Source organism: Globicephala melas, chromosome 17, assembly GCF_963455315.2.
Source record: "Globicephala melas chromosome 17, mGloMel1.2, whole genome shotgun sequence".
Taxonomy (NCBI): Eukaryota; Metazoa; Chordata; class Mammalia; order Artiodactyla; family Delphinidae; genus Globicephala; species Globicephala melas.
The window spans coordinates 75,242,566-75,267,724 of NC_083330.1; the positions used below are offsets into that span (position 1 = coordinate 75,242,566).

Below are 25,159 nucleotides of genomic sequence, written 5' to 3' on the forward strand. Positions count from 1 at the left end.
TTCTCTCTAGTGGAGCAAAGTCTAGATGCAGAGAATCGCAAACTGCACGTCATACAATCTCAGGGATTAGCCTTGTTTAGGACCACCACATTCCATGAGAAAATAAGAAGGGAGTTTAGCCTCACCTCAGGCATCTTAGAGGGTTTATTCTGGGTCTGCGTTATGCTGTGTACTGTCCTAAATGCCTTGGATAGAGATGAACAAAACAGACAGGATCCTGGCTTTCATGAAATTTATATTCTAGTTGAATTTTAAAATATCCGTATTAAAAAATGGGCAAAAACCTGAAGAGCCACTTTTCCCATAGAAAATATAGGTCCACAGATACATGAAAAGGTGTTCAACATCACTAAGCATCAGGGGAATGCCAGTCAAAACCACAATGAGATATTTCCTCACACTTCCTAGAATGGCTACTATCAAAATGACACGAGATAACAAGTGTTGGTGAGGATGTAGAGAAAAGGGAACATAAACGGATTGGAAAACAGTCTAGAGCTTCCTCAAAAAATTAAAAATAGAACTACCATGCAATGCAGCCATTCAAACTTCTGGGTATATATCAAAAAAACAAACCAAAAAATTTCCAAGAGATATGTGCACTCCCATGCTCATTGTAGCATTATTCACAATAACCAAGATGTGGAAACAACCTAAGTGTCCCTTAATGGATGAATGGATAATATACAGGTAAAATGGAACATTTTCAACCTCATAAAAAAAGGGAATCCTGTCATTTGTATCAATATAGGCGAAACTGGAGAGCATTATGCTAAGTGAAATAAGCTAGACAGAGAAAAAAAAATCCTTCAGCTATCACTTATATGTGAAATCTAAAAAAAATGTTGAATTCATAGAAACAGAGAATAGAAAAGTGGTTGCCGGATATTGGCATGTGGGGAAAATAGGAAGAGTTTGGTAAAAGGGTACACACTTACAGTTATAGGAATAATAAGATTTTAGGATCTAATGTAAAACATGGTTACTACCGTTGATAACACTGTATGGTATAATTGCAATTTGCTAAGAGAGTAGAACTGAAATGTTCTCACCCTAAAAAAAAAAAAGATAAATATGTGAGGTGATGGATGTGATAATTAACTAGATTGGGGAAGGGGGGAGATCCTTTCACAGTGCGTTTCTATACCACATCATCATGTACACTTTAAATACCTTAAAATTTTATTTGTCAAATATACCCCAATATACAGTTACCTGTGCTGGCAGAGGATCACGCAGTGGCATAGGGTGACTTTGGGGTGGGTGGTCAACGGATGCTTCTCTGAGAAGGTGAAAGTTTAGCTGGAATTTGGTTGGCAAAGAGGAGCCCGCCATGCAAAGGCTCTGCCTTCTAGAGAAAGGCCCCAAGGTGGGGTTGGTCTGGGGTGTGTGCTGCATGGGTGCAGCAGAGAGAAAGGGCAGGAAAGGTGACAGAAGGGCTGACAGTGCTGGACGTGGACCAGAGCATGGAGGACCCACAATGCCAAGACGAGGGGCTTTATTCCAGCTAAAAGGTAAAGCGATTTGAGTCTTAAGGAGGGAGTGGCATGGTATGACTTTGCTTTGGGAGAATAGATGATAGGAGCTCAAGAGAAGGAGGTCGTGAGAATAGGAGAATTAGCAGTGGTCCAAGTCAATGATGATGATAGCTTGAAGTACTGTGAAACCATGAAAATGGCAAGAAGTCGTCAAATTTGGGGTGTGTTATGATGGAAGTGTCAGCAGGACTTAATAAAGTGATGACTATGGGGCAGTGAGGAAGACAGAGAGGTGGAGGGTGATTCCCGGATTTGTACTTGAGCGTCTCATTCCATGGAGTTTCCATTTACTGCAATGGTGAACCCTGGGCAGGGAGAAACTCTGAGGAAGGAAAACCCCAAAATTCTGATTTGATAGATCGAGGTAGGTATTCTGGACAGAGGAATGTACAGAAGTAGCAAAATTAATACTGACAAGCAATGTCATTCTAGTAAGCATTGTGCTAGAGAAATAAACATTTACAGTTCAGCTAAACAACTCTTTACTGCGTGGCATCTCATGTAAACCTCTTTCCAGCTGAATAAGTCAGTGTCCACATTTTTTCAACCTTAGTCCTCCCGGACAGAGCCTGTGTTCTCCCCTGGTCTGTCTTCGTACAGAGCTCGGACTCCTTCCTCTCCCTTGCTGGGGCATCCAGGAGGGACCACGCAGACCTTACACGTGGATCCTCACTCTTTTTGTCCTCGGGAGTTGGAACTTTTAATAAGCTCTATCAGCTCAAACTCTGCAAATGCGGTTATTCAATTAGGTGCGAGATCTGTTATGTCTTTTTAAATTCATTTACCAAAGGCACTGGGAGGAAGCGCAGAAAACCTCATCGTTGCTCTGACTCTAAGCAGGATAACCCACCAGCTCATAAAATCTAAATTAAGTATGTGCACTATGGAGAGGGACCCTTTGTTATGATGGTAACAAAGGAGGTGTTGATGAAATTTGTGCAACAGACTAAGGAGGAGTTTGGTTTTAAATCTTCCAGGTGTAGAAATGCATTATCCTCCTATCCAAAATTGGTTTGAGCGATCATCGTCTGCAGTGGTGATGCCCATTGCTTCTAGAAAGTCAAGATTTTTTTTTATCGATTTCCAGGACTGCTTTTTCACGGCTCAACCAAGCCCTACTCTTATAATCCGAACAACAGAAAAAGGTGGCAGTGGGAAAACAGTGGTGGGTGGTGATATTGAACGTAGCTGTGTTATCTCAGACAAGTCCCCAAACCTCTCTGAACCTTTGGATAAAGCCAATTAGCAAACACAGATGGCCCATGACTTTCCTCTGATGCTGAGTTCTAGTTTGTCTCCCCTATTGTAATAGCCTTGAATAAAGTCTTCTTTACCTTGTTTGACTTGGTCCAGTGCAGTTTTTGACACATTGAATGATTGCTTTCTGTATTATTTCTACCAGTTCAATTCGTTGCTGTGCTGGCAAAAGTGTCCACTGTTTCACACTAGACTGAAGCAGGTTTCTTTATCCCCATATGCATCCCTGATGCTGATCACAAGATCTATTCATAGTGAACGGTGGGTGAATGGATAATAGTGAACAGTTAAAAAGCCCCATGATCTGTGCTCTGTGCTACGTTCTAGACATGTAATGATAAGCAAGAGACAGAGCTTATCAGTGGCTGGATCAGGTCTTATAAGAAATTTAATTTTTTTCCTAAGAGCAGTGGGGCTCACTGAAGGGTTTCAAACAGGAGGCAATATATCACATTTGAATTTTTAAAGATGAATTTGTGTAATGAGATTTTTACAGATATAAGGGCTGAATTTTCCCCCTATGATGTTCTGAGTCCAATGTCCATTAATTACACTGACTCATTTCTAATTATCATCCTCAAGACAAGAAGACAGGCCCCCATAAGCCCTGCTGTAAGGGTGACTGTGGAAAGGGCATTAAAAAAAAGTGGCCCAAAGCCTCTTCCATTTCCACTGGAAAATTCCCTCTAATTTATTGGAAAATTCCCTTTAATTTATTGGAAAATATATTATTGGCAGGACTAATAATGATACAAAACCAAAAAGCAAATATGAATGCTCAACCCACAAGCCCAGGACTTCATTAGAACTCGTCCAACATCTGGTCTCCCATTAAAAGGGCTTAGAGGGCCCTCCTGATGAATATGTGAGCAAAAGCCACTCTCTGTCTTTCAGCCAGAAGTACATTTTTTAAGGGACAGGATAGAGAAAAGGAAACTTGGGGTAGAAAACTTTACAAAAGCAGCCCCAGACCGCACTAAGGGACGACCCACTGATGGAGAAGCAGCTGTAACAGGTAGAACTCCAGGCTAAAATGGTGTCAGTAAACCCCCCACATATACAAAGGAACCCAGGTTGCAGCAGGACCTGCACGGGGCCGGGGGTCTGGTCTCCTAGCAACCAGCAAGAGGATGAACTATGTCCTGGAGCAACTGAGCTGCCCTGAGTCTCAATTCTCTGTATTTGTAAAACAGGTGATTTTAAGGGGACACTTCCATTCTAAAAATGCCAGTGCCTCTCTACTATAAGGAAAGAAGGGACTGGCTTAAGTGTGGCCAAGAGCCACTAGGTCCTGGGGGAAGCTTAGCCAGTTCTTTTCATTTTTGGAATCCCTGGGCAGCAGTCTGCGGGCAAGTGCATTCTCCTCCCTACACACCATCTGACAAGTGTCTACATGCTACCTGACAAATGTCAGAGCCTTTCATAAACTCTTGGAATAAGTGGATTCATTTAACATAAGGATAAATAAAGAGGGACAAGAAAAAGAGAAGAGAGGGGAAATGATGCTGGCAGGACGGTATCCTGTTGTATGTTATTAACAGCAGAAACTCTGGACCCAAACTCCCCAAAGTGAATTCCCGAGTCCCTAGTTTCCTTCTCTACAGCTGTGTGTTTTTGGCAAGTTACTCTCTGAGTTTTAGTTTCCTTGTCAAAAAAAGGGGAATGATGTTCATACATATTTCATGGAGTTTTGAGTGTCCGATGGCATAATGCCTGTGTTGATAGAAAGTTTTACCGTCCAAAGGATGCCCCATTAGGCACACAATCAAATCTCTGGGGGATGAGGGTCAGTGGAGAAGAAAAGGGTTTCAACCTTTAAAACTAAAGACCCCATACATTGTCTTTGTCTGACTTTAGGTAAATGAAATCTCTTAGCATTGCTGGTTGGCTAGCAATAGCTGAGCTGATTGGTTGAAAGGCACTGGACCAGCAATTACATACACAGGGACCCCTCTTGGGATTGTGGCATCCAGCTGGCTTTGCCTGGCAAGAGACAGGCTTATATGGTGCTCTGTCAGCCTGACACCGTTGCCAGCAGGCAAGACGCACCACACTATCACATGCAAGGTGTTTGGAAGAATTCCTGGCACATAATGATATGTTAATATAATAAATATCACTTAAAATACCATATAAGAAAAATACTAGAAACTAAACTATAGTTGTTATTAGAGTTACACCAAGTCCCCTGACAGCCCAACAGTTCCAGGAGCCATCAACATTGACCCAGCAACTGTCAGCTTGATGGATACACTGTATCTGGTGCATACTGGTCTGTACTGTGGAGCTTGTCTTAAATGTTTTGCTTCTCTCAGCTGTGCTATTTAGGGTTTCATTGCATATGAAGCACTTTTAACTGCACAAGCCCTGCCCGACATGGATCTGATGCTGAGCATTGTGTCCATGAGTTCCCCCATTTCAGTTCAGAATGCTATGTCATGGATGCACTTACAGTTTCACCTCCAGCCAGCACCCACTCCAACCCTCCCCTCTTCCTTGTCCCATGACAGCCCTCATCAGTCTCCAAACACGAATCCCCATACGCCTGTGTCTCTGCTTTTCTCTGACTGCACACGCTTCCTCCACATCCCCCTTCTGGAAACCTCTGGGTCTTTGTTCACAGTTCAGGCAAACCTTACCCTCGTTATGCACCCTCCCATCCCAGCTGCCCTTAGCATCGTTGATCTCTTATGCCTCCGTCTCCCTAGAGCACTTTCCACCTTGCATTGCCTTATATTATCTTTGGTTCCAAGTTTATCCCTCTACATGAACCATGGGAAAGTCAGGAGGAAGCACTCATATCTACAGGGTCCTTCATGAGGCAAGAATGTCAGCAGTGCATTACATGTGCAAGGATTTTAGAAATGTGTACGGGTAGGGGATGGCAGTGGGAGGGGGTCTGCAAAGTGTCCTTGAAAGGCACCACAGTTCTGGCCTTGTGGATGGAGACTCCAATCCCCTTGGGGTGAGAGGCAGAGGCACAGGGTGGAGGAAACAGTTACAGTATGTCTTTCTTTTCCAACATATTATACAAGCATCAAGCTGGTTCTCCTTCTGCCTTAGTGGAAACAGAACGCTGGGCCAAGAGATCGTGCCTGGCCGCTGTTCTGCTGGGTTGACTCACAGCTATTTCTGAGGCTTAAATGATGCTTTGTTTAGTTTTTGTTTTTTTTTTTTGCGGTACGCGGGCCTCTCACTGTTGCGGCCTCTCCCGTTGCGGAGCACAGGCTCCAGACGCGCAGGCTCAGTGGCCATGGCTCACGGGCCCAGGCGCTCCGCGGCATGTGGGATCTTCCCAGACCCGGGCACGAACCCGTATCCCCTGCATCGGCAGGCGGACTCTCAACCACTGCGCCACCAGGGAAGCCCTGTCTAGTATTTTTAATGGGGAAAAAGTAGGAGAAGTAAAGGGGTTAGATTTAGGAGGATACATTTGCATTAAATTGACTTTTCCTATGAAGAATTTTTTCCCCTCTTTATTTGCAAGTTGCTTGTAGGAGCTGAAGTCTTGGAAGGAGCCACGAGGGACCTGCTTCACGTGGGATGTTTGCTCCCTGAACTTGTCTGAGTGTTTGCGGAGAATCCTGCCTCCTGTTGCCCCACCACTGCCCTTTCATCTGGGGAACAATAGGAGTGGGCTGACTTAGCACCTCATCTGGGATCTCATGGGACAGATCAGCAGAGGCCCCAGACAGAAAACCGAAGGGCAGGGAGGACCAAGGTCACAGGGCTAAGAAGTGGGGGCTGAGTTTCCTGCAACCTTATGAAGCGTATAGCATATACAGGGCTATGGCTACTGTTTACAAATGAGGAACTGGAGATCTAGAAAGGTCAATCCATGTTTTATTCGTATTTGCATATCCAATGATCATTCCTCCGAGAAAAATACAATCAGGGAAAAAAAATCAAACCCTCAGTAATACAAGCAGGCACCAGTAATATTATTAATAATTGTTAGCCATAAGAATCAACAATAATAATACTATTATATAGCATGACGCGCACTCAGAGACAGAAAGCACTGTGAGGAAAAAAGAGGAAAAAAGAATTCCGACTCTTGCAAACAGGGAACACTTTCTGAAGGAGGTAGTGATATAGAAACAGCATCTTTCCTCATTTATTATGCTTGTTGTCGTTGTATAACTACTTCACTAGGATGTAAGCTTCATTAAAGCAAGGATCTTGCCAGTGTTGGCAAATGATTATCCTGAGTGCTTAAAAGAGAGCCTGGAACCTTATAACTTGTCAATAAATACTTGAGAAATGAAAGAATGAGTGGTCTCCCAATCTCCAAAGGGCTCCCTTTGCCCTACGGCCAGCCAGGGAGCTCCTTTTGAATGAAACTAGTAAATGCCATCTTTCAGAGGGGAATCTGAGCGCCCCTTTCTGAGAAGGCAACTTGCAAGCTGATCACTGAATGATAAAGCCAGAGTCCGCTATAAGGAGAGTAGTCTATTCTCCCACGGATTTCCCTAGCACCATGGCAGCAGAGGGGCCACCACTGTCAGGGCTTGTGGATGGAACTGGGATAAATTCACTCATCAGGTTAATATTAGCTAAAAGTCCTAAAAAGTCATGCTGCCGTAATCCCAGCTTCTTGACGTCCACGCTCCTCTCTTGTTTCAAATTCCATCTTTCTTTTTCTTGCTCAGATTCCAAGCAACTTGTGGAAGCAGGAACGTCCAGGCTTCAGCGGACTCTCTGCTGTTTGCCAGGCACTGGGTGCCCTCTGCAGGCTGCATGAATCTGTCTCTGCCACCTGCTCTGATGTGCCCAGATGTGCAACCCAGGGAGGGCTCCCTCCACAGCTGTATTCTTGCAGCCAAGGGCTGCATTGCCTGTTTCCCCCATGAGCGAGATGGTAATAGGACACTTGGGAGTTTCCATGTGGCTGGACAGAGCCAGTGATGTCCCCCAGGGAGACAGCCTCCTCTAGCAGGAAGGGCTCCAGCCTAGGAATTTGTTAGTCAATATTCATTTAGCGCCTACTGTGAGTAGGTGCTTAATGAATACCATTCATTCATTCATCCACTCACTCATCAAATGTTTATTAAAGACCTACCACGTGCTAGGAAACTAGAATGCAAAAGTGGAAAGCAAGGCAAAAAACAAAAAATTCCTGTTTTCATGAAGCTGATATTCTAGTGAGAAAAGACACCAGATAAGATAAATAAGCAAAACAGGTAGTGGGTTAGTTGCTGATGTAAGTGCTGAGGAGAAAAATAGGCAGGAGGAGGGCTTTGAAGCTTCTGAGGAGTGGGGAGGGGGGAGAGCAGGGAGGTTTTACACCAGGTGTCCAGGGAGAGCCTCGTTAAGAGGGCGACTTTGCAGGGATGACCAAAAGGAAGGAACATAGCAGGAGGAGGCTCGCAGCACCGGAGGAAGGGCATCGGGAAGAGGAACAGCCAATGCAAAGGCCTCGGGGCAGTGATGGGCCGTATGTTTAAGGAACAGCAAAGAAGCCCCTGTGTCTGGGCGGGAGACAGCAAGGAGGGAAACGGGAGAGAAGCAGATTAGGCAGAAGTGACAAGAGGCCAGATGAAGCAAGGTCTTAGAGGTTCTTATAAGGAGGAGAAGAAGAGCCTCCGAGACCAGTGCAAGCTTCAGTGTGAACTCAAGCACACTGTCTTGTGAGCCATAAGATAGGGATAATAATGCTGGCTCACGGGATTAAGAAAGTGCCTGGTCCGGTGTCTGACACTGCGGGGGGATCCAATGAACACCGCTGTCCATCAGCACCCATGCACATTCCTCATTTGCTCAGTGACTTAGGATCTCTGAGAAGCCCGAGGTGAATGGTGAAATCGTTTCAAATCATCCTGCCTCCGTTCATTCTGTGCCTGGGTGACCTTCTGCTTCCCCGTCAAGGTTACCGTCTCTCCCTGGGGTGCTGTTCCCAGACATCAGCCATCGTAAGAGTATCTTCATCTGCAGCTCCACTAACATTTTAGCAGAAAGTACAACCAAACCCAGAAGGAGAAATTGGGGATGGAATGCTTTTTTTTTTTTTCATTTATTGGAGACATAATTTTGGTCAAACACTTAAACTCTCTGCACCTTGGATTCCTCACCCATCAGATCGTCCTGTCTTATAGAGCTTGGCAAGGGTCCAATATGATAACGGGCTTGAGCACCATTTGTAATCCGTGATAACTGCCAGGTGTCTTTACCCGGTACTTCATACAACAATTTCCATTTTCAGAGACTCTTAAAATGTTTGCATAAAATTAGAGCTGGACTTAAGTCTTGACTTTGTCATGAGTTATCTTGGAAATATATGGTTAATTTCTTTAGCGTCTTAGAGTCTCAGTTTCTTTCCGTCTAAGTTGGGGGTAATAATATTTCCTGCTTTTCCTATTTCACAGACTTGACTGGGACAATGAATGTTAAGGATCTTTCAAAAAAAACCATAGAATATAAAACTGGGAAGAATGTGTTTAAACTGGCAGTTTAAGCTAACACTTTTTACTCCAATTTGTATAATGTTGAACTCTCCTTGTTCGGAACAACACTCAGAGGCAGAATCTTTGATGGGAGACCCAGGACTGTGGTTTCTCATGATTCCACAGAGACTGGACATAGGAACCCAAGGCAGCTCCAGGCTGGTTACCTGTTGTCACCTCTGTGATCAGAGCCCCCTCTCACCAGTGCACCCCCTCCCCGGCAATGACTCGGCCATTTGCTCAGGCTGCTCTGCTGTCTTTCTGCTCCTCCCAGGTACAATGGCCCTGCCCTCGCTGCATTCTTCAGTTTTTTTTTTTTATTAATTTTTACTGGACTATAGCTGCTTTTCAGTGTTGTGTTAGTTTGCTGCTGTGCAGCAAAGTGAATCAGTTATACGTATACGTATATCCCCTCTCTTTTAGATTTCCTTCCCATTTAGGTCACCACAGAGCACTGAGTAGAGTTCCCTGTGCTCTACAGTAGGTTCTCATTAGTTACCTATTTTATACATAGTAGCGTGTATATGTCAATCCCAATTTCCCAGTTCATCCCACCCTCCCTTCCCCCCTGGTATCCATATGTCCATTCTCTACATCTGTGTCTCTATGTCTGCTCTGCAAATAAGTTCATCTGTACCATTTTTCTAGCTTCCACATGTAAGTGATATTATATGATATTTGTTTTTCTCTTTCTGAATTACTCCAGTTTAGATTCTAAAGATACAGTGATATCCTTACTGGTTTGGCTGACTTTCTCCACCCCTGTTCTGCCTGTCTATTACAGGTCACTGGCCGCTCTACAGAAGCTCTGTTCTTGGCTCAGAGGTTCACCTCTGGTCCAACGAGCTGTGGTCGGTGGAAATAGGATCAGGTGGTGTAGACATCACACCACACAGACTGCGGAACTGCCGGGGGCGCCTTTTCCCAGCAGGAGCTATACTTACAGGCAGTTTCCACCGGAAGTGGGCACTGGGCATGGACTCATCGTGAAGGACCTTTCGGTATAGCAGAAAACAACGGGCTCTTTCTCCCACGGCGTGCTGCTTCTGATTCTCCAGACACAGTCAGCCCAGCCACCATCCAGACACCAAGAACTCACCCTTCCAGAGGCATTTTGAATGAGCGACTCTGATTGTTAAAACGTCCACGTAATCAAGGTATGCTGAACATAGCAATGAGGACTTGGGTGTCTCCTGTTCATTGAAACACAGCCCGTTCCTGACCTGAGCCTCCTAAGGTCCAGTCTGGAGTTTCCTCACTGCCCTGTTCCACCACCTCAAGGTACCGTGGACCCTTCCTCTGGTGTGCATTCCAGAAACAACCATCATATGCCAGATGTCCTCTGACCAAATGTAGAAATAACCTCTTCAGCCTTAGGTGCATTTCTAAAGAGTGGCTACTGTACATGTCATAAACACAAAGTCCTGGCAAGAGAAAGTCAAAGGATTTTTTTTATTATTGTTGTTGTTGTTTATCGTTGATACACATCACAAGCTACACAAAACGCCGACCAAAAAAGCAAATGTAGAAAAATAGTAGAATTATATCGGTTCTGATGACTTTGTTATTCCCATCATCGTAATTTTACAGACAATTTCCAAGGGTGTGTGGGAGATTGTAATTATTGTACACAGACATTGTCACCAGAATAAATATGCATTAGGAATTCACAGTGGCATCAAGCTATACATTCACGGTTCTTTTTCAGAGAAAGGGACCATGTTGAAGACACTGCCTCTCTTTACCTTCTACAAGGTAGGAGGTCACATTTGAAAACTAAACTAAAACAGAATAGAACAAAATAAATTCCAGAGCCCTACATTGTGTGATTGATAGACAAAAGCCACAGGTTAGTTCTCTTGGTCGAGCCTGAATGTGATGTTTATGGACACCATTAGTGGACCATTTATTTGCTTGATCATTATTTTTATCTGTTAATTTGAAAATAAGTAGAAAGATTAAAACCACAGAGCATCCAAAGAGTCTGTATTGCAGACAGATAATATGCCAGTCAGGAGGCGGCATTTCTTGACACATTGAGCTGTAATATGTACCACGGAGCTTCTCCTTTTGCAAATTTCCTAACTTGACACTGACCTGGGGATGGCGTCAGTGTCACCAAGGAAGCTTTGAGGTCCTGCTTGAGTGGCACAGCTGAGATCACTGCAGCATCTCATCTGGGCTGGTTTCCTCCTTCCAGACCCTGATGGGATGCTGGAACCCCAATATCAGGAGTTTGACTTGTTCTAAGAGGCGCCAGGACGATAATATTCTCAATGTTTCCCATCTGCTCTCTTGCCTTATTTTATCTATATGGACATTCTTCTATTTATGTGGATGTCCACTCCCCGCCCGGCCCCCCAGATTATACATTTTTGTATGGCAGGGTCTCGTCTGACGAACTTCTGTAGCCGCCAGTGCTTAGCACAGAACTCGGCACAGAATAAATAGACACTGTTTAAAAAGAAATGCATTCAGGTGTAAGTTATAGGAAGATCATGAATGAAGGTAAAAATCACAGACTTTGATTTTGTTACACACAAGCAAGAGAGTATGTGGGACAGAGTGGGGTGCTCTCTTTTAAGAAAAAAAATTGTTTAAAAACAAGCAAAAGATATATGCATAGGTTATCAGATGTACCTGGCTTATTATTAAAATTCCTTGGAGCAAGAAGGATGAAGCAGGGTATTTCGCCATATGCAATAAGTTTAACCTTGGACTAAAAGACATTTCAGCCCAAGTGCTAAAAGTCTTTTCAGTTTGATGCAATAAAAAGATTCTGAATGACATTTACAGAACTAACACTTCCGAACACCTTAAATTGGATGTAATATTGTTCTCAGTTGGGTGTCAGGTTTCAGCCCTTCCTCTCAACTTAACAATGACTTACATTATACCCTGAGCAGGAAAATAGTTTTACTACATAGATCATCCAATCATGCACAGAACTGAGCTGGAAAACTCCAGTTTGGAGGCTCCTGGAATCACAAAAAAATGTTCTGATTTCTGGAAGGTTAAGCCTGAAGTTTCAAACACAGTGGATCTCCCTCAAACCGTTGTGTATGAATGTAAAAATGTATTGAGTTATTATAACGAAAATTCCTTAGAGCTAACTTTTGCTATAAAATATTTCTGAGCTATTCCCCCAATTTTAAAATGCTTACTCGACACCGGTACTGGTCCAGACACTCTGCTTACCTCTTTCTAATCCAGACCCCCCCGCGCCAACTACCTTTCAAAGGAGACATTTTAAAGCCTGTTTTATAGATGAGGAAACTTGACCCCAGCCCCTGGCTTGAAGGCATGCCCCAGAGACACAGTAGTTCTTCCCATTACAGAACACTGCCATGATGACGTCTCCTCTCACGAAACCACTTTCCTCCTGCAAATTCAGAAGCTTAGAGGGTAAACGTGAGCGAACGCCAAACCCTTTCTTTACGGGAATCAGTTACTGTGTATTGGATGAGGCGCTAGAGAAGAAAACACAAGCTTCCAAAGAACCAGCCCTCTTTGGTACTTACTTACTGAACCCTAACTCTGTGCCAGGCCATGGGATGCACTGATAAATTAGACATGGTTCCTGCTCTAAGGAGTACATGTGTGGGGGACCCCCCCCAGAACACAGGAATGAGATAGGAGTGGGTTCATGGAACCACGAGACAACTGAGCTCTGAGGGCAAGACACAGAGCTCAGATTCATCCTGAAGCGGGAATCTACAATCCATGAACCACTGAGCAGGTTCACAACCGAGAGTACAAGGAATTGATTCCCAGATGAGTATGACCAGCCATTCCAACGTGGGAAGAGCAGAAAGAGACAGGAGGTGTAGATGGAAGGCATGGTCTGGGGCAGCTTTGGAAGGAAAGGCATTGTGGTCTAGGGAAAAGTGGTTTTGGGCTAGTAGGAGAAAGAAGAACTCGAGACATAGGGACTGAGAAACACAGATGATTAACCAAGAGCCAACAGGCCAGCCCACCCCAATCACCCCATTACGCTGATGGACAGTGCTTTACAAAACCACCTTTGTCACTGAATGATGGCTTCCTTTGCCGTCTCATTTATAGGTTTTGTAGGTGCCTTGTACAGGAATATGTTATGAGAGAAAGCTCATAAGATTACAGTTTAGGAGATGAAGACTTGAACCCTGGCGTCGATCTTAACAGACCTGTGACTTTCGCAATTTATTAACTTCTCCGGGTTGGAGGAATTGTAGCAGGAAGGATAAAATGGAGGCCCAGGGCTCAAATCTTGACTCCACTATTGCTAAGCTGTGTGACCTTCGTCAGGTTACTTGACTTCAACCAACATCATCTGTATATTGTGAGTTTTAGAGATTAAATGAAATCACACACGCACAAGACTTAGCAAACCAAAGTTGAGCATTGTATGTTATTTCCATTCCTTTGCTCCTTCACCTGTTAAAAATAAGATCAATGAGAGCCCAGGTTTGTGTTACCTCTAAAAATCTCTGAATCTGTGTTGAGTCATGAAGTTTGGGGTTTGAGGATTATGTCTTACAGCCATATAATCCTAACCACATCTATGAAATGAAGACACACACATTCTCCACTGTATAATTTAGTTGTGAAAAGATCAACTGTAGGGAAATAACCTGGTTTAGATATAAACAGAGCAGGACCACCCACAGTTTACATCTGTTCTAGAAGCCCAGTTCTGTATAGTAAGGACATTCCTTTGTGCTACAGAAGGCACTGGGGTCCTTTTCCCTAAAATTAAAACCGGTTTTTAGAATTTGACACACTGAATAGTAAGGTGCATTGTTACCACTCAACATGGAAAGCAGCACACTGGGAGGATTTCAGCTTTTCTTTTCTAGATTTTCCACAGAGCTGTCTATTGAGACATCTCTAGCATTATGTGTAATAGGAAAGAGGTACCATGGAAAATAAAGCTTTAAAAAACAAAGGCAAAAGAGGAAAGACTCAGGAAGGCACCTTGAAGGTTTAGAAAAATCTTCATGGGGGCAGCTCTTTATCTAAAAGAAGAAAGGATGCATGTCTGTGTGTCCTATTGCCCGTAACGTCACCACAGCACTCCCTTACTTTGTCATACGTAGATGAAGACCCACATGGTTGTTGTTGGTTGTGTAGGTTGGAAGAACATAGCTCAGGATGCTAAATGTCAGATAGAGTCCGAATGAAACAACCTATTGTTCCTCTTCCAATTCTGAGATTTCATGGTTTTAATTTAAAAACAGCTAAAAATAAAACACTAAGTTTTATGGTTGTCCCAGATCCTTTCAGTGTTTCGAAATATATGATGTATCTTAATATCTCAATATCTCTACAGTCTAGTACAATACCCAGCACAAAAGAGATTTTCATTAAAACATGGAAAGAAAAAGTGAATGAAAAAAATTGGAGAAAAAAAACTGATCCAGATGTTAGCACATGGTGCTTGGTTCTATAAATTAAAGAATGACATCATCCTTCCTAAGGATATTGGGATGGACACCTTGTAAGAATGGGGTAAGAAAGCACCATTCCTCTATGTGTTCACTGCCATGACCACTCTTCTTCTGATACAACCTGTGCAGCTGTACATGGCAGCCCTGGTTATTGCCAATGCTTAGAAGTAAACCCTGTGAAATCAAAGCAAACAGCATGGCAAAAAAAAAAAAAAAAAAGACCAAAATTGTCAATTACATTTGGGGGCTTATAAATTCCTAAGAGCATGCTTTCAATTCAATAACCCTGGAGAGAGACGTGATGACAGGGGTGAACCTTGGTCTCCCACGGGACCCTCATTACCGAGTAGAAATTTTCCGACTAGTGTTAACAATGGAAGTTTCCTCCTGATAGGAGAAGAAAATCCCCGCATGGTGGCTGACTTCTCACACCTCCTTTCTGTCACTCTTGTAAATGCCCAAATTGATTCTCCATCTGCCTGTCCAGTGCACAAAAGGCTCCCAGCTCCCTCTCATCTTCAACCTTTCACACATTCTGTTCCCTCCCTGAGAGTCCCCACAACCCACCTTTTACCCAGCCAACTCTTCTTCAGCCTTGTGTCTGGGTTTAGATATCAAGTCTTCCACGAGGCCCTTCCGGACCACACACCACGCCACATCTGCAGCGTAGGTTGGATGTCCCTCCTCTGGGCCCCCATCAGATCCCTGCCACCTCCACGGTGCCCACCTGCTCTAACTTCCCGTTTGACTGGCTGTGTTCCTTGCTAAACTATGAACTACTGGATCTTACCAATGCATTTCCAGCACACAGTAAGCCCTCGATATGTATCTGTTGAATGAATGAATGAATTGATGAACGTGCATTTGGTGGCAACAGGCTGTGCAAGGTAAGCATCTCATTTTCCAGGTCTCCCTTTCAAAGGCTCATTCCCAGATTTCTCTAGGGAGTGAAGACTGGACTTCTAGAATCACCTTCATCCTGCCTGTGCCTCAACAAAGCCCTCATTGTATCATGTTGTAATAACAAGACCAGATCTTCCTCGGGCTCCTTGAGAGCAGGGACTCTGCATCTTACCCTGTGCTCTCACCTGGCACGGATGCAAGTTGCTCAGTCAATACCCGTGGACTCCAGAAACTAACAGGAATCTAATTCTGTCCACCTTCTCCCCAGGTGCACAACACCCCAGCTGATTTCAACCTGCCATGGAGGTATTTATTTTGCCCCAAGGTCACTTTAGATTTACATCTGCTTCTCTGGGTGTATCTGGCGCATGAACTACAAATTCCAGCTCATCTCGATATTACGCATGTTTACTTCTAACTAGTTCTGAGAAACTTAACAAGTCATAGAAACAAAACAACAGAAAGTCTGCTGAGGATGAAGACCTATTACTATGTTGGCAGGCATTCTGTTATAATTTTATAGTCGATAATAGAATGTCCCTGTTTTACATTTCATGTATATATTTTTATGTGTATATATATATATATATATACATTATATATCTATACTTCAATAGAAAGAGACATAAAAAAGCCTTTTCAAATGAGGCGTGACACGCAACACTGGACACTCTTATATACAATATAGAGATGTACTTTCTACACAGTTACAATAGATGCTCAGAGGCCAGAGAGGGTTTACAAAGACAGCAGAGCACCCCTATAAAAAAGAGGTGCACCACGCAGCTGGACGTTTATTGCCATTAGTTCTATGTCCAGACAGCATATACTGAAGTTAAAAATGGCATCTGGTTATTGGAAAAGACGATGATCATTGATTCGCCCTGGCTCCGTAACCGCTGGCTGCACGGTCTTTCAAATGACCAGGGAATGACAAACTTTGCTGATGGGCATTGGGAACACAAAAATGAAACGCTCACCGGAGGGGCAGGGCTCCTCATTTGGCCAAAAAGGAGAAGCTGCTACAAACGTATGGTCCTGCACTGCGCTTGGGCACTTATCTGGACCAAGAAACACAACATCACAGGCTGCATTGCAGGAAGCACATTCCCTCTGGGTTATATAGCAGACTGGTCTTGTTCATAAGTAACCAGAGTCTATGCTCATCGGGAACCTGGAAAAGTACCGAGTGGGAGAGTGGCCAGAGGACTTACTGATCCCATATGTGTTAAGACCAAGATACAATGAAAGTTTGAAGAAGACCCACAGAAACCCTACATCTGTTGTGTGGGAGTCTGTCTTTCAACTCCCTCCCCACCTTTGCCCTTCTTAAGGAATGCATAAGTCTGCTCTCCTGCAAAGCTGTCCACCTGGACTTGATCTCCATGGTCTACTTTGTTTTCCAAAGTCACATTGCTAATATGCAAGGAACTAAAATTCTCAGATGAGTCTAGAATCACTTGGCTTATTACCATGGCATTGGTGGTCATCACCAAGGTTCTGGTCCAGGGGCTGGGACCACGCATCTGGTCCTAGATGAGTTTCTACATTTTTAGAAGCAAATTTTGCAGCAGCAGGAGTTTTTGCCTCCGGAAGATGGGTCTCCCGTGTTAGTCACCCCTATGGTCCTGGGTCATGCATCCCTTCGGTACAACTGACTCTCTAGTCTTCCTTTAACTCATAGAGTGTACACAGTCTTTGGGACCATATTAAACACCCTGGTAATTTTCCAAACTTCCCCTTAAGTCACTTACCAGTAACAATTTAAGGTGAGTCCTCGACCTGGCTGTTGTTCTCATCTCTGATCTCACGTTTGTCCCTGTTGTCTCTCGGTTTGTATCAGTGGTGACCTTTCCTAGCCCTTTATTTTCCTAAGGCAAGAAGACATTTCCAGTGAAAGATAACCAGCACCCTTCTTAGAGCTCCCCTGAGGTTTTAAATCCAGCACTCCTCCAGTTAGATGTCTTTCCCCTTCCACGGAGAGGAGAAGCAGCTGGCCATATGAATGGTTTTGATTTTTTGCAAGTGCATCAAATGCTAACATAGCATTTCTTTGGAAGTGTATCAGCAGGAGCTTCACACATGTGCATTCATCTCAGTGCCCCCTTCTGCTAGGTTTAGTCTCAGTCAATCCTCCCTACCACAGACAGAGATTTCAGCAATCGCGAAAGTAACGTGCGGACCAAGGCTACGCACAGAAAAAATCTGGAGAAGTAGCTGCAGCGGCCAGTTCACCAGTTATTTTTTCTCTGCAACAAACCTGCATTTACCGATAGCATCACCTGCCTCTCCCCATACCTCAAATCACCCCACCCACTGCTGTTATGAAATAAAATTGGAGTTTACAACGCATTCCTTTGTCCCTTGTTGAGAAAACATGAGGAGAGAATGAGAACATGGGCATCACATGGTCTTCAACAAGTGGCACATTTGAATCTATTAAGGACTGTATTTACACAGATATGTTCCACTTCTGCACAGAGGTTAACCTGAGTTCTGAAATGCTTGTGTGCATCAAAAATGATAAAGCTATGAACTAGTTACACACCGAACAAATCTAGTTAAGTTGGAGTGATCTCTCTGTGAGCCAGTGGTAGTTAAGAAGGTGGGCTCACCAACTCCAAGTACTGTTTCTTCATTTTCTCAGAATTTTCCTAGAAAGCATCTTGAACGAGACGCCAGATGGCTAGACAGGTTCGGGCAAAGTCTGTTGTCTTTTACACTACTGGTTCAGCTTTCCCAAATCTCCAAAGTGGAAGCACCTCGAATGTCTGGTCCTACCCCACCCTCCATCCCTCAGCGCCTTCCTCTCTGAGCTCCAGCCTGGAATGACAGAGGTCTGTAAAAGGATGTCTCAGCCAGAGCTCTTACGGATCTTCAACGTTTCTGGTGAGCTCCCCAAGGCCGTTCCCTCAAAGCCGCTACTTGAAGTAGTTGAGTCCTGCCACCAAGAAGAACTTCTCCAGGAAGAGCTCGGAGTCCAGTACAGCGATGTGAGCTGCTCGGCCAATCAGGGTGTTGGCAGTGCTGGGCAAGGCATGGAACACGTTGTGTCGAATCAAAGTGCAGTCCTTGGCGTCCACCAGAGGGCGGAGAAGGTTGTTGATCATCTCCGCGAAGACGGGTCCTGCAAGGAGGGAAGACGGACAGGAGATGGGGGCAGAGCTCAGCAGCAGAATCTAGAGAAAAGGGCTGGGTGTGTGTCGGGCGGCTAGTCCCGAGCAGAACGGCTGATGCGCCCTAATGGGTACAGCACCTTCATGATTTCCTTCTGCTTTTAAAGCAGAAAGTCACTGAAACGCAGGAGGAGAAGGAGAATAGGAAAGTAAAGAGAAGGAAAAAGGAAAAGGAATGCGGCTCACCTGTGTGTCTGTCTTTGAGGGCCGTTTTACACATCTCGATCCTGGCTGAGTGAAATGGCACATAGCGGTCTTGGGGAGAAGCAACGAGCACAACATTTTTAAAATACTGCAGACCTGCAACAAGCCAGACGGTGCTTTAACCCAGGTAGTTTCACCTTAGCCTCTGCTTTGCATACATTTTACAAACTTGCCCCAGAGAGAGGAGAAGGGAGAAGGCGCCAGACACACTGGTTGAGTCACCGCATAAGGACCTTCTGGGTTGGGAGGTTGAAAGAGGGAAGGTGGCGGTTTTGCCCTCATCAGTCACGGAAGCTAAGGAGACACGTAGCTCACTACTCTGAACAGTGAGAGATAAACAACACGGAAGTAACAGATGTGCCCTTCTGGCTGGGAATACTGGGGAGTCCATGAGGAAGTAAATCTAGTACTTTGCTCCTTGCCAACCCCACGGCTCCCTTCGTTCCGGCCTCGGTCATGTCACCTGCTTGAGGAAATCAACCTCTGACCTCATCTCCCTGCAGGGAGCTTCACCTCCCTGGAATCAGTCTCACACTGAGGCAGAGGGATCTTTTAAATTAAGCATCACAGCCTATTCTTTCAGTCCCCAGAGCCCCTCAGGGATCTCCAGGTGCTGCAGTGCTCTGCCCAGGTCCTCCACCGGCCTGCTCTCAGCTCAGGGACCCTGCGGGGGACGCCTGCACTGACGTGAGTCTTCTCATCCAAGATCACAGCCCAAGACCATAATACACTGGGGACTGGCTGGACTCAGTGACCGGCAGATACGTGGCAGGGGGTATAAAGACCAGCCCTTTGCCCTCCGTCAGGATACCTCTGTAGGGCCACCCCAGCTCCCAAGCTCCCAGAGGGTGGGGCCCGCTGAGATGTCTGGGGCGACCACGTTGTGGTCCAACTGCCCTGCTGCCCGAGCCTCCTTCCTCACTTCCCCATGGGGGATAACCCTCAACATAGCACACAGAGACACACGTGGGTAAGGAACTTGACCAAGGTTATCGTCAGCCCAGGGCTATGCCGGACTCACATTCGAGGAGACAGAGATATCATCAGAGTCAGTGTTTATAAATGAATGCAAGATTGTGGACCATAGGCAGACCCTGGGCCAGGCCGGCTTGCTCAGCAGGACTGAGCGGGACAGTCGGGCAGCCTGTCTGCTCTCTCCGTGGACACGAGGCCACAGCTGTGCTCTGTTCACTCCCGGCAGGTAGGGTCTTCGACATCTACGTGTGCTTCCTTATTACGGGGTGCGGGTGAAGGTGTGATCTCAGGCCTGCGAGAGGGACCCCCATCTCCCCTTGCGCTGCCAACAGAAATGGACAGTGTCCACCTGCCCTTTTTGTAGGTGGATCTGCACCTGGCTGAAAGAGCTGGGAGTTGGCACATAGACCTTGGGGCCTGTGCAGTTAGGACATTAAAGGCTCGGTGGGCAGTGGCTCTGCTGTAGAGATGACACTGCACACACTTGCCTCTCATCATGATACCATCCCCAGGCCATGGGGGGAGGCGGTCCAGGGGCAGCTGAGTTCTTGGGTAGCTGTTGGCCTCTCCATGAGTTGAGGAGGCTGTGTAACAGTGCAGCTCATGGTGACATCCTTCCGTGAGTGAGTCAGCGTAGCCCTGACTCTAATTTGGGGCTCAGGAGTTGGCTCTCCGTCTCTCACTCATCGCGGCCTCGGGGTGCTGCGGGGGATCCACTCACCTGTTTTCTGGCTTAGCTGGTAAAGGAAACATTTGCGCAGATCAGCATTATCCCTGAAGGTCAGCTGCAAAAGGGACCCGGATTTCTTCAATTTCTGCATGAGCCACAAGCCTAGAAAGACAAAAACAAAGCCAAACCCACATCAAACGCATCAAACAAAAAGAAAGCAAAGAAGAATGGGGGAAAGATGACATTAAACTGATTTGTTAGCTAACTTAGAAATGAGAGCGTGCTAGGCAATCTAACAAATCCTTGGGAAGTCAGAGGGACATCTGTGTTCTTATGTACTGGTAGCGGGGATAGAAGACCTTATGAGACAGGCTTCAGGAGTCATGAAACTATCCAAACCCTTTGATTTTTCAGTCCCCTTCTATGAATCGAGCCTAAGGAAACTGTCCTAAGTACCGAAAGTATCTAAGAATGCTCCTTACAGATCCACTTAGGATATCAAAAAGCTAAATTCAACCTATTTTGAAGTCTCTCCATTTACTATGGTTATGCTGACACTAACACGGGTGAGTATGAGCATTATGTCACAAGCGCAAAGAAATGAATTTGATAAAAATGCAAGGAAGATGGCGGTGTGGGAAGACGCGGAGTTAGCATCTCCCCACAACTAGGGCGCCTGTCGGCTGCTGGGGGGGGGCCTCTGACCCCCAAGGAGATGGGAGGAACCCCAGTGTGAACCAGTAGGACGTAGGGGGACCTAGGTGGGGAGGAGAAGTGGAGGCCAGACAAGATCAGCGCCGCCGAGGCCGGGGAGATGAGGAGAGGCAGGCGGGAGGGACTCTCTGGGAAGAGCGGGAGAGGAGCGGAGGGCGGTCGCCTGGGCCCACTGGGGCCGGGGAGCCTGCTGAGCTCCCAGGCTGGTCCCCTGCCCTCCAACGCCCACCCCTCAAGCCGCATTGGTCCTGGGAGGATAGGAGGGAGGCTGCGGAGATCAGGAGAGGCAGGTGGGAGAGGCCCTCCCTACCCACGACCCCGAGAAGCAGGAGAGGAAAGGAGGGCGTTTGCCGCACCCACTCGAGCCCAGGAAGCCTGCTAGGCTCCCAGGTGAGGTCCCCTGTCCTCTGACACCAGGGTGGGGGGCACGCCTGGACCCCTTCTCTTCCTTGAGCCTAAGCCCCACCCCCCAAGGCCCCCCATCCACATTCACACCCACATGCACACCCCCATATGTGTATATATATAATGTACATGTTTATAGACATATATAAACACATACATACACATACACACACATATAAAATATATATGTTTACAGATAGGCATATGTATATATATACACACATCATGCATGTATCGATACTTATACACAAACATATACGCATTAGCTTCATTTTACCAATAAGGAAACTAAGTAGCACAGAGATGACACGTCTTGGTCAGAGTCTTCCTCGAGTGCCTGGGTTAGAGCTTAACCATAAGCTTGTCATGGAAGTGACATGATTCAAAGCCCATTGCTATAGACTGAATGTTTGTTTCCCCAAAATCCATATGCTGAAACTAACCCCCTCCACGTGATGGTATTTGAAGGTGTGGTCTTTGGAAGGTGATTAGGTCATGAGGGTTGGACCCTCGTGAATGGGATTAGTGACCTTAGAAAAGAGGCCCCAGGGGCTCCCTTGACCTTTCTACCATGTGAGCACACAGTGTGAAGACGGCTGTCTGTGAACCCGGAAGCGGGACCTCACCCGATACCAAATCTGCCAGTGCTTTGATCTTGGGCTTTCCGGCCTCCAGAAGCGTGAGAAATAAATGTCTGTTATTTGTAAACCCCCCCCTTACCCAGTCTACGGCAACCTGTTACAGCAGCTTGCATGCACGGACACCCATGCTCTCTCTTCCCCACCACTATTTATCTTTATTCACAGAAAACTGAAGCAGAAGAGACCTTGCGGAACCTCTTGTCTAATCTCATTCAGCTCACAAACAAAATAACATCTTTCTGAGCCCAGGTCTCCTTCCACCATCTCACGCTTTGAAGAGGTTCCAAAGCCACAGGTTCCATCAAGAAGAGCATGTGTCTCTGGTTCCCCCTCCCCTGGGTCCTGAATGAACTCTGAGGAATGATGAAGCTGGAGAGAGTCTTACCTGTACTGACCAGGGTGCTGTTGTTGTACAGGGTCCCCAGGTGCGGCCCGGACAGCGACAGGAAGGTGTGGAGTTTGTTGAGGTAATACCGGAACCGGGGCCGTGTTAGGACCGATCGGATGATGATGTTGCCCAGAGAATGGCCAATGAAACTGTTGAGAGACAGAAGGGGTCCACGTGAGTGACAGCAGGAGGCTGGCTGCCAGGGAAGTGCTGCACCAGGAGCGCCAAGGGGTGAGCCACCCTCCACCTCCCATGGGATTTAGGGGAACCAGCAGGGAGAAGGGGGGCCGCTAACTCATCCCCATCGGGTTTCTAAACGCTGGTCACGTGAAGCCCAAGGTGGGGCCTTTGCAAATGGAAGCTCTGAGCCCAGCGTGGTCAGAAGAGAAGTGTGGGCATCTTGGTGTTATTAGAGCACCCTCCTCCCCCCAGTTCTGGTCTCTGTGCCTCCCTCAGTGCACCTGGGGGTTCTTTCTGAAATTCACATTGGAGCATTGAACCCTCCTGGTCATTCACAGGGTGAAACCCCAGCTCCTTAGCCTGGCTTACGAGGCCATTCATGTCCCGGCTTCTGCCTGCCTCTCCAATTTTACTCATCCCTCGTTCACTCAGTACAGTTAGTGAGTTGCCTGCTCTCAGCCCACAGCACATGCTCTGCTCCAGCTGCACTGCTGCTCAAAGATCTATGGAGTCGACACATCATCACTTTCAAATTAAATGATTATTTATCAAAACCCTATTATATTATATATTATATTAGCTCCCTAGCTCTTCTCGTGTGTGTCCTTTTATTTTTACCTAACTCTGTAGGCCTCTGAAACCTCATCTATTGAATAAAGAAGTGGTATCTTAGAGGCCTAAATGGGTCATGGACGTTGAGGACTCACCACTATGTCCACATCTGCAAGTGCCTGAGAAACACAAGCTACTGACTATCACCTTAACCACTTACGCCAAGTTGCCTGTTACAGTGGAAGGACACACTTAGCACTGATCGAAACCCTTTTACGGGGCAGGCGACGCATCCCCTCAGGGCTGGTCCCACTTAACAGATGGGGAAACCGAGGCTCAGAGATGTAGAAAGCTTGTAAAAGGTTATATGGTAGAATCGGGACACAAACTTGTGAGTGTTAGAAGAACGAGAATTTAAAACCTAGGATATTTGTTTAAGTCCAATTCTCTTTCTACTGAGCCACACGGTGTTTATTCTCCTGCACACCTGCTATGACAGATATGGGCGTGTCAAGCAGCCCTGGTACCCACTTCTGTTCTGAAAGTAATCTACCCCCTTAAAGGTCCCAAGTTAACTTATCCCAGACCGGTATACAGACGGCATCACGCTGAACTTGTACACAGCAAACACGTAAAAGTGGCACCCCTCCCCCCAGCATTAACTACCTGTGGTTTCCTTTTACCTAATTCGCGATATGGAGAGGTTGTACAGCTGGATGTGCTGAATGATTTCATCCAGTAACCGATCGGTCATGGTATCAAAATCTGCAAACGTGTCCATCTGGAAGGAGAGAGAGGGAACGGCTACTGGGGAGGGCGTGGGGCCAGGCCGGGCCCCGTGCACAAGCCCATCTTCCTCCACTAAACACCACCGTGCGTCCTGGGGGCATGCCCACGCCTGACATTAGGGTACAAATCAGTATTCGACAACCTGAGAAGGACCCCCCGATTGGGGCTCTCCAGGTCAGACCGTGGGTTCCCTCTTTGTGAGGCGACAATGGTGCCAACGCTTCACAGAACGGTTGGGAAAAGTAAATGAAGAAAGACGCCAACTGCTCAGCGCGTCGCAGATGCTCAAAGCGATCCTCTTTCCTCCTGCTCACGTTTATACCCCACGCACCCAAGCGCAGGCCTTGTATAGAGCAGGTGTCAAAGAAAAGGCAACAGGACGGACCACTAAGAGAGGAGGAATGAGACTGTACCTCCCAGCGTTTGCCTGTTGATTATTCTCTGTACGATTCCCATTGTCAGTGGTCATGGGACCCTTTAGTTATAAGTAGTGCTATGCCTCCAAAGAACACTTAGCTCATCCCTCTCACGTCCCATGGAATGGGACTCAATGACAACATTCCACCCAGCCCCACCTCTTGGCCATGGAATCTCTCAGCTCTCATCTACCTTGACATCCCATTAAGGCTCCAGACCTGCAATGGCAGCCCCATAGTCTACCTCTGACTATGAAAAGGTCATAATCCAGCTCCCTTGGTTACAAAGATGCCAGTGACAAACTCCTTCCCCAGTACAGACCCACGGATGCCCAATCATTTATGCTCTGAGCTGTCACTCAACCTATGACCTGTGAGGTCAAAAGGCCCAGTCACCTGACTCACATGTCCCCCCTTCTTACTATTTCCTCCTCCCAAAAGAAAATGAGCTCTCCAGACCTTCCAAGTGCCTGGGAGTG

At 46.1% G+C, this 25,159-nt stretch overlaps 1 protein-coding gene across 3 annotated transcripts in view; it reads right to left on the reverse strand.

Annotated features, from left to right (window-relative positions):
• Nucleotides 1-10,671: 10,671 nt before the first annotated feature.
• The window catches only part of FAM135B (family with sequence similarity 135 member B), a 269,866-nt gene continuing 255,378 nt past the window's right edge, over nucleotides 10,672-25,159 (reverse strand). For all 3 annotated transcript variants that reach the window (XM_060287086.1, XM_030876275.2, XM_060287087.1), the window contains exons 16-20: nucleotides 24,159-24,256; nucleotides 22,741-22,892; nucleotides 20,647-20,757; nucleotides 18,933-19,046; nucleotides 10,672-18,697 (exon numbers count right to left, since the gene is read on the reverse strand). In XM_060287086.1, coding sequence (XP_060143069.1) covers nucleotides 18,492-18,697; nucleotides 18,933-19,046; nucleotides 20,647-20,757; nucleotides 22,741-22,892; nucleotides 24,159-24,256 — 681 coding nt within the window. In that variant the 3' untranslated portion in view covers nucleotides 10,672-18,491. The remainder of the gene's footprint in view (nucleotides 18,698-18,932; nucleotides 19,047-20,646; nucleotides 20,758-22,740; nucleotides 22,893-24,158; nucleotides 24,257-25,159) is intronic.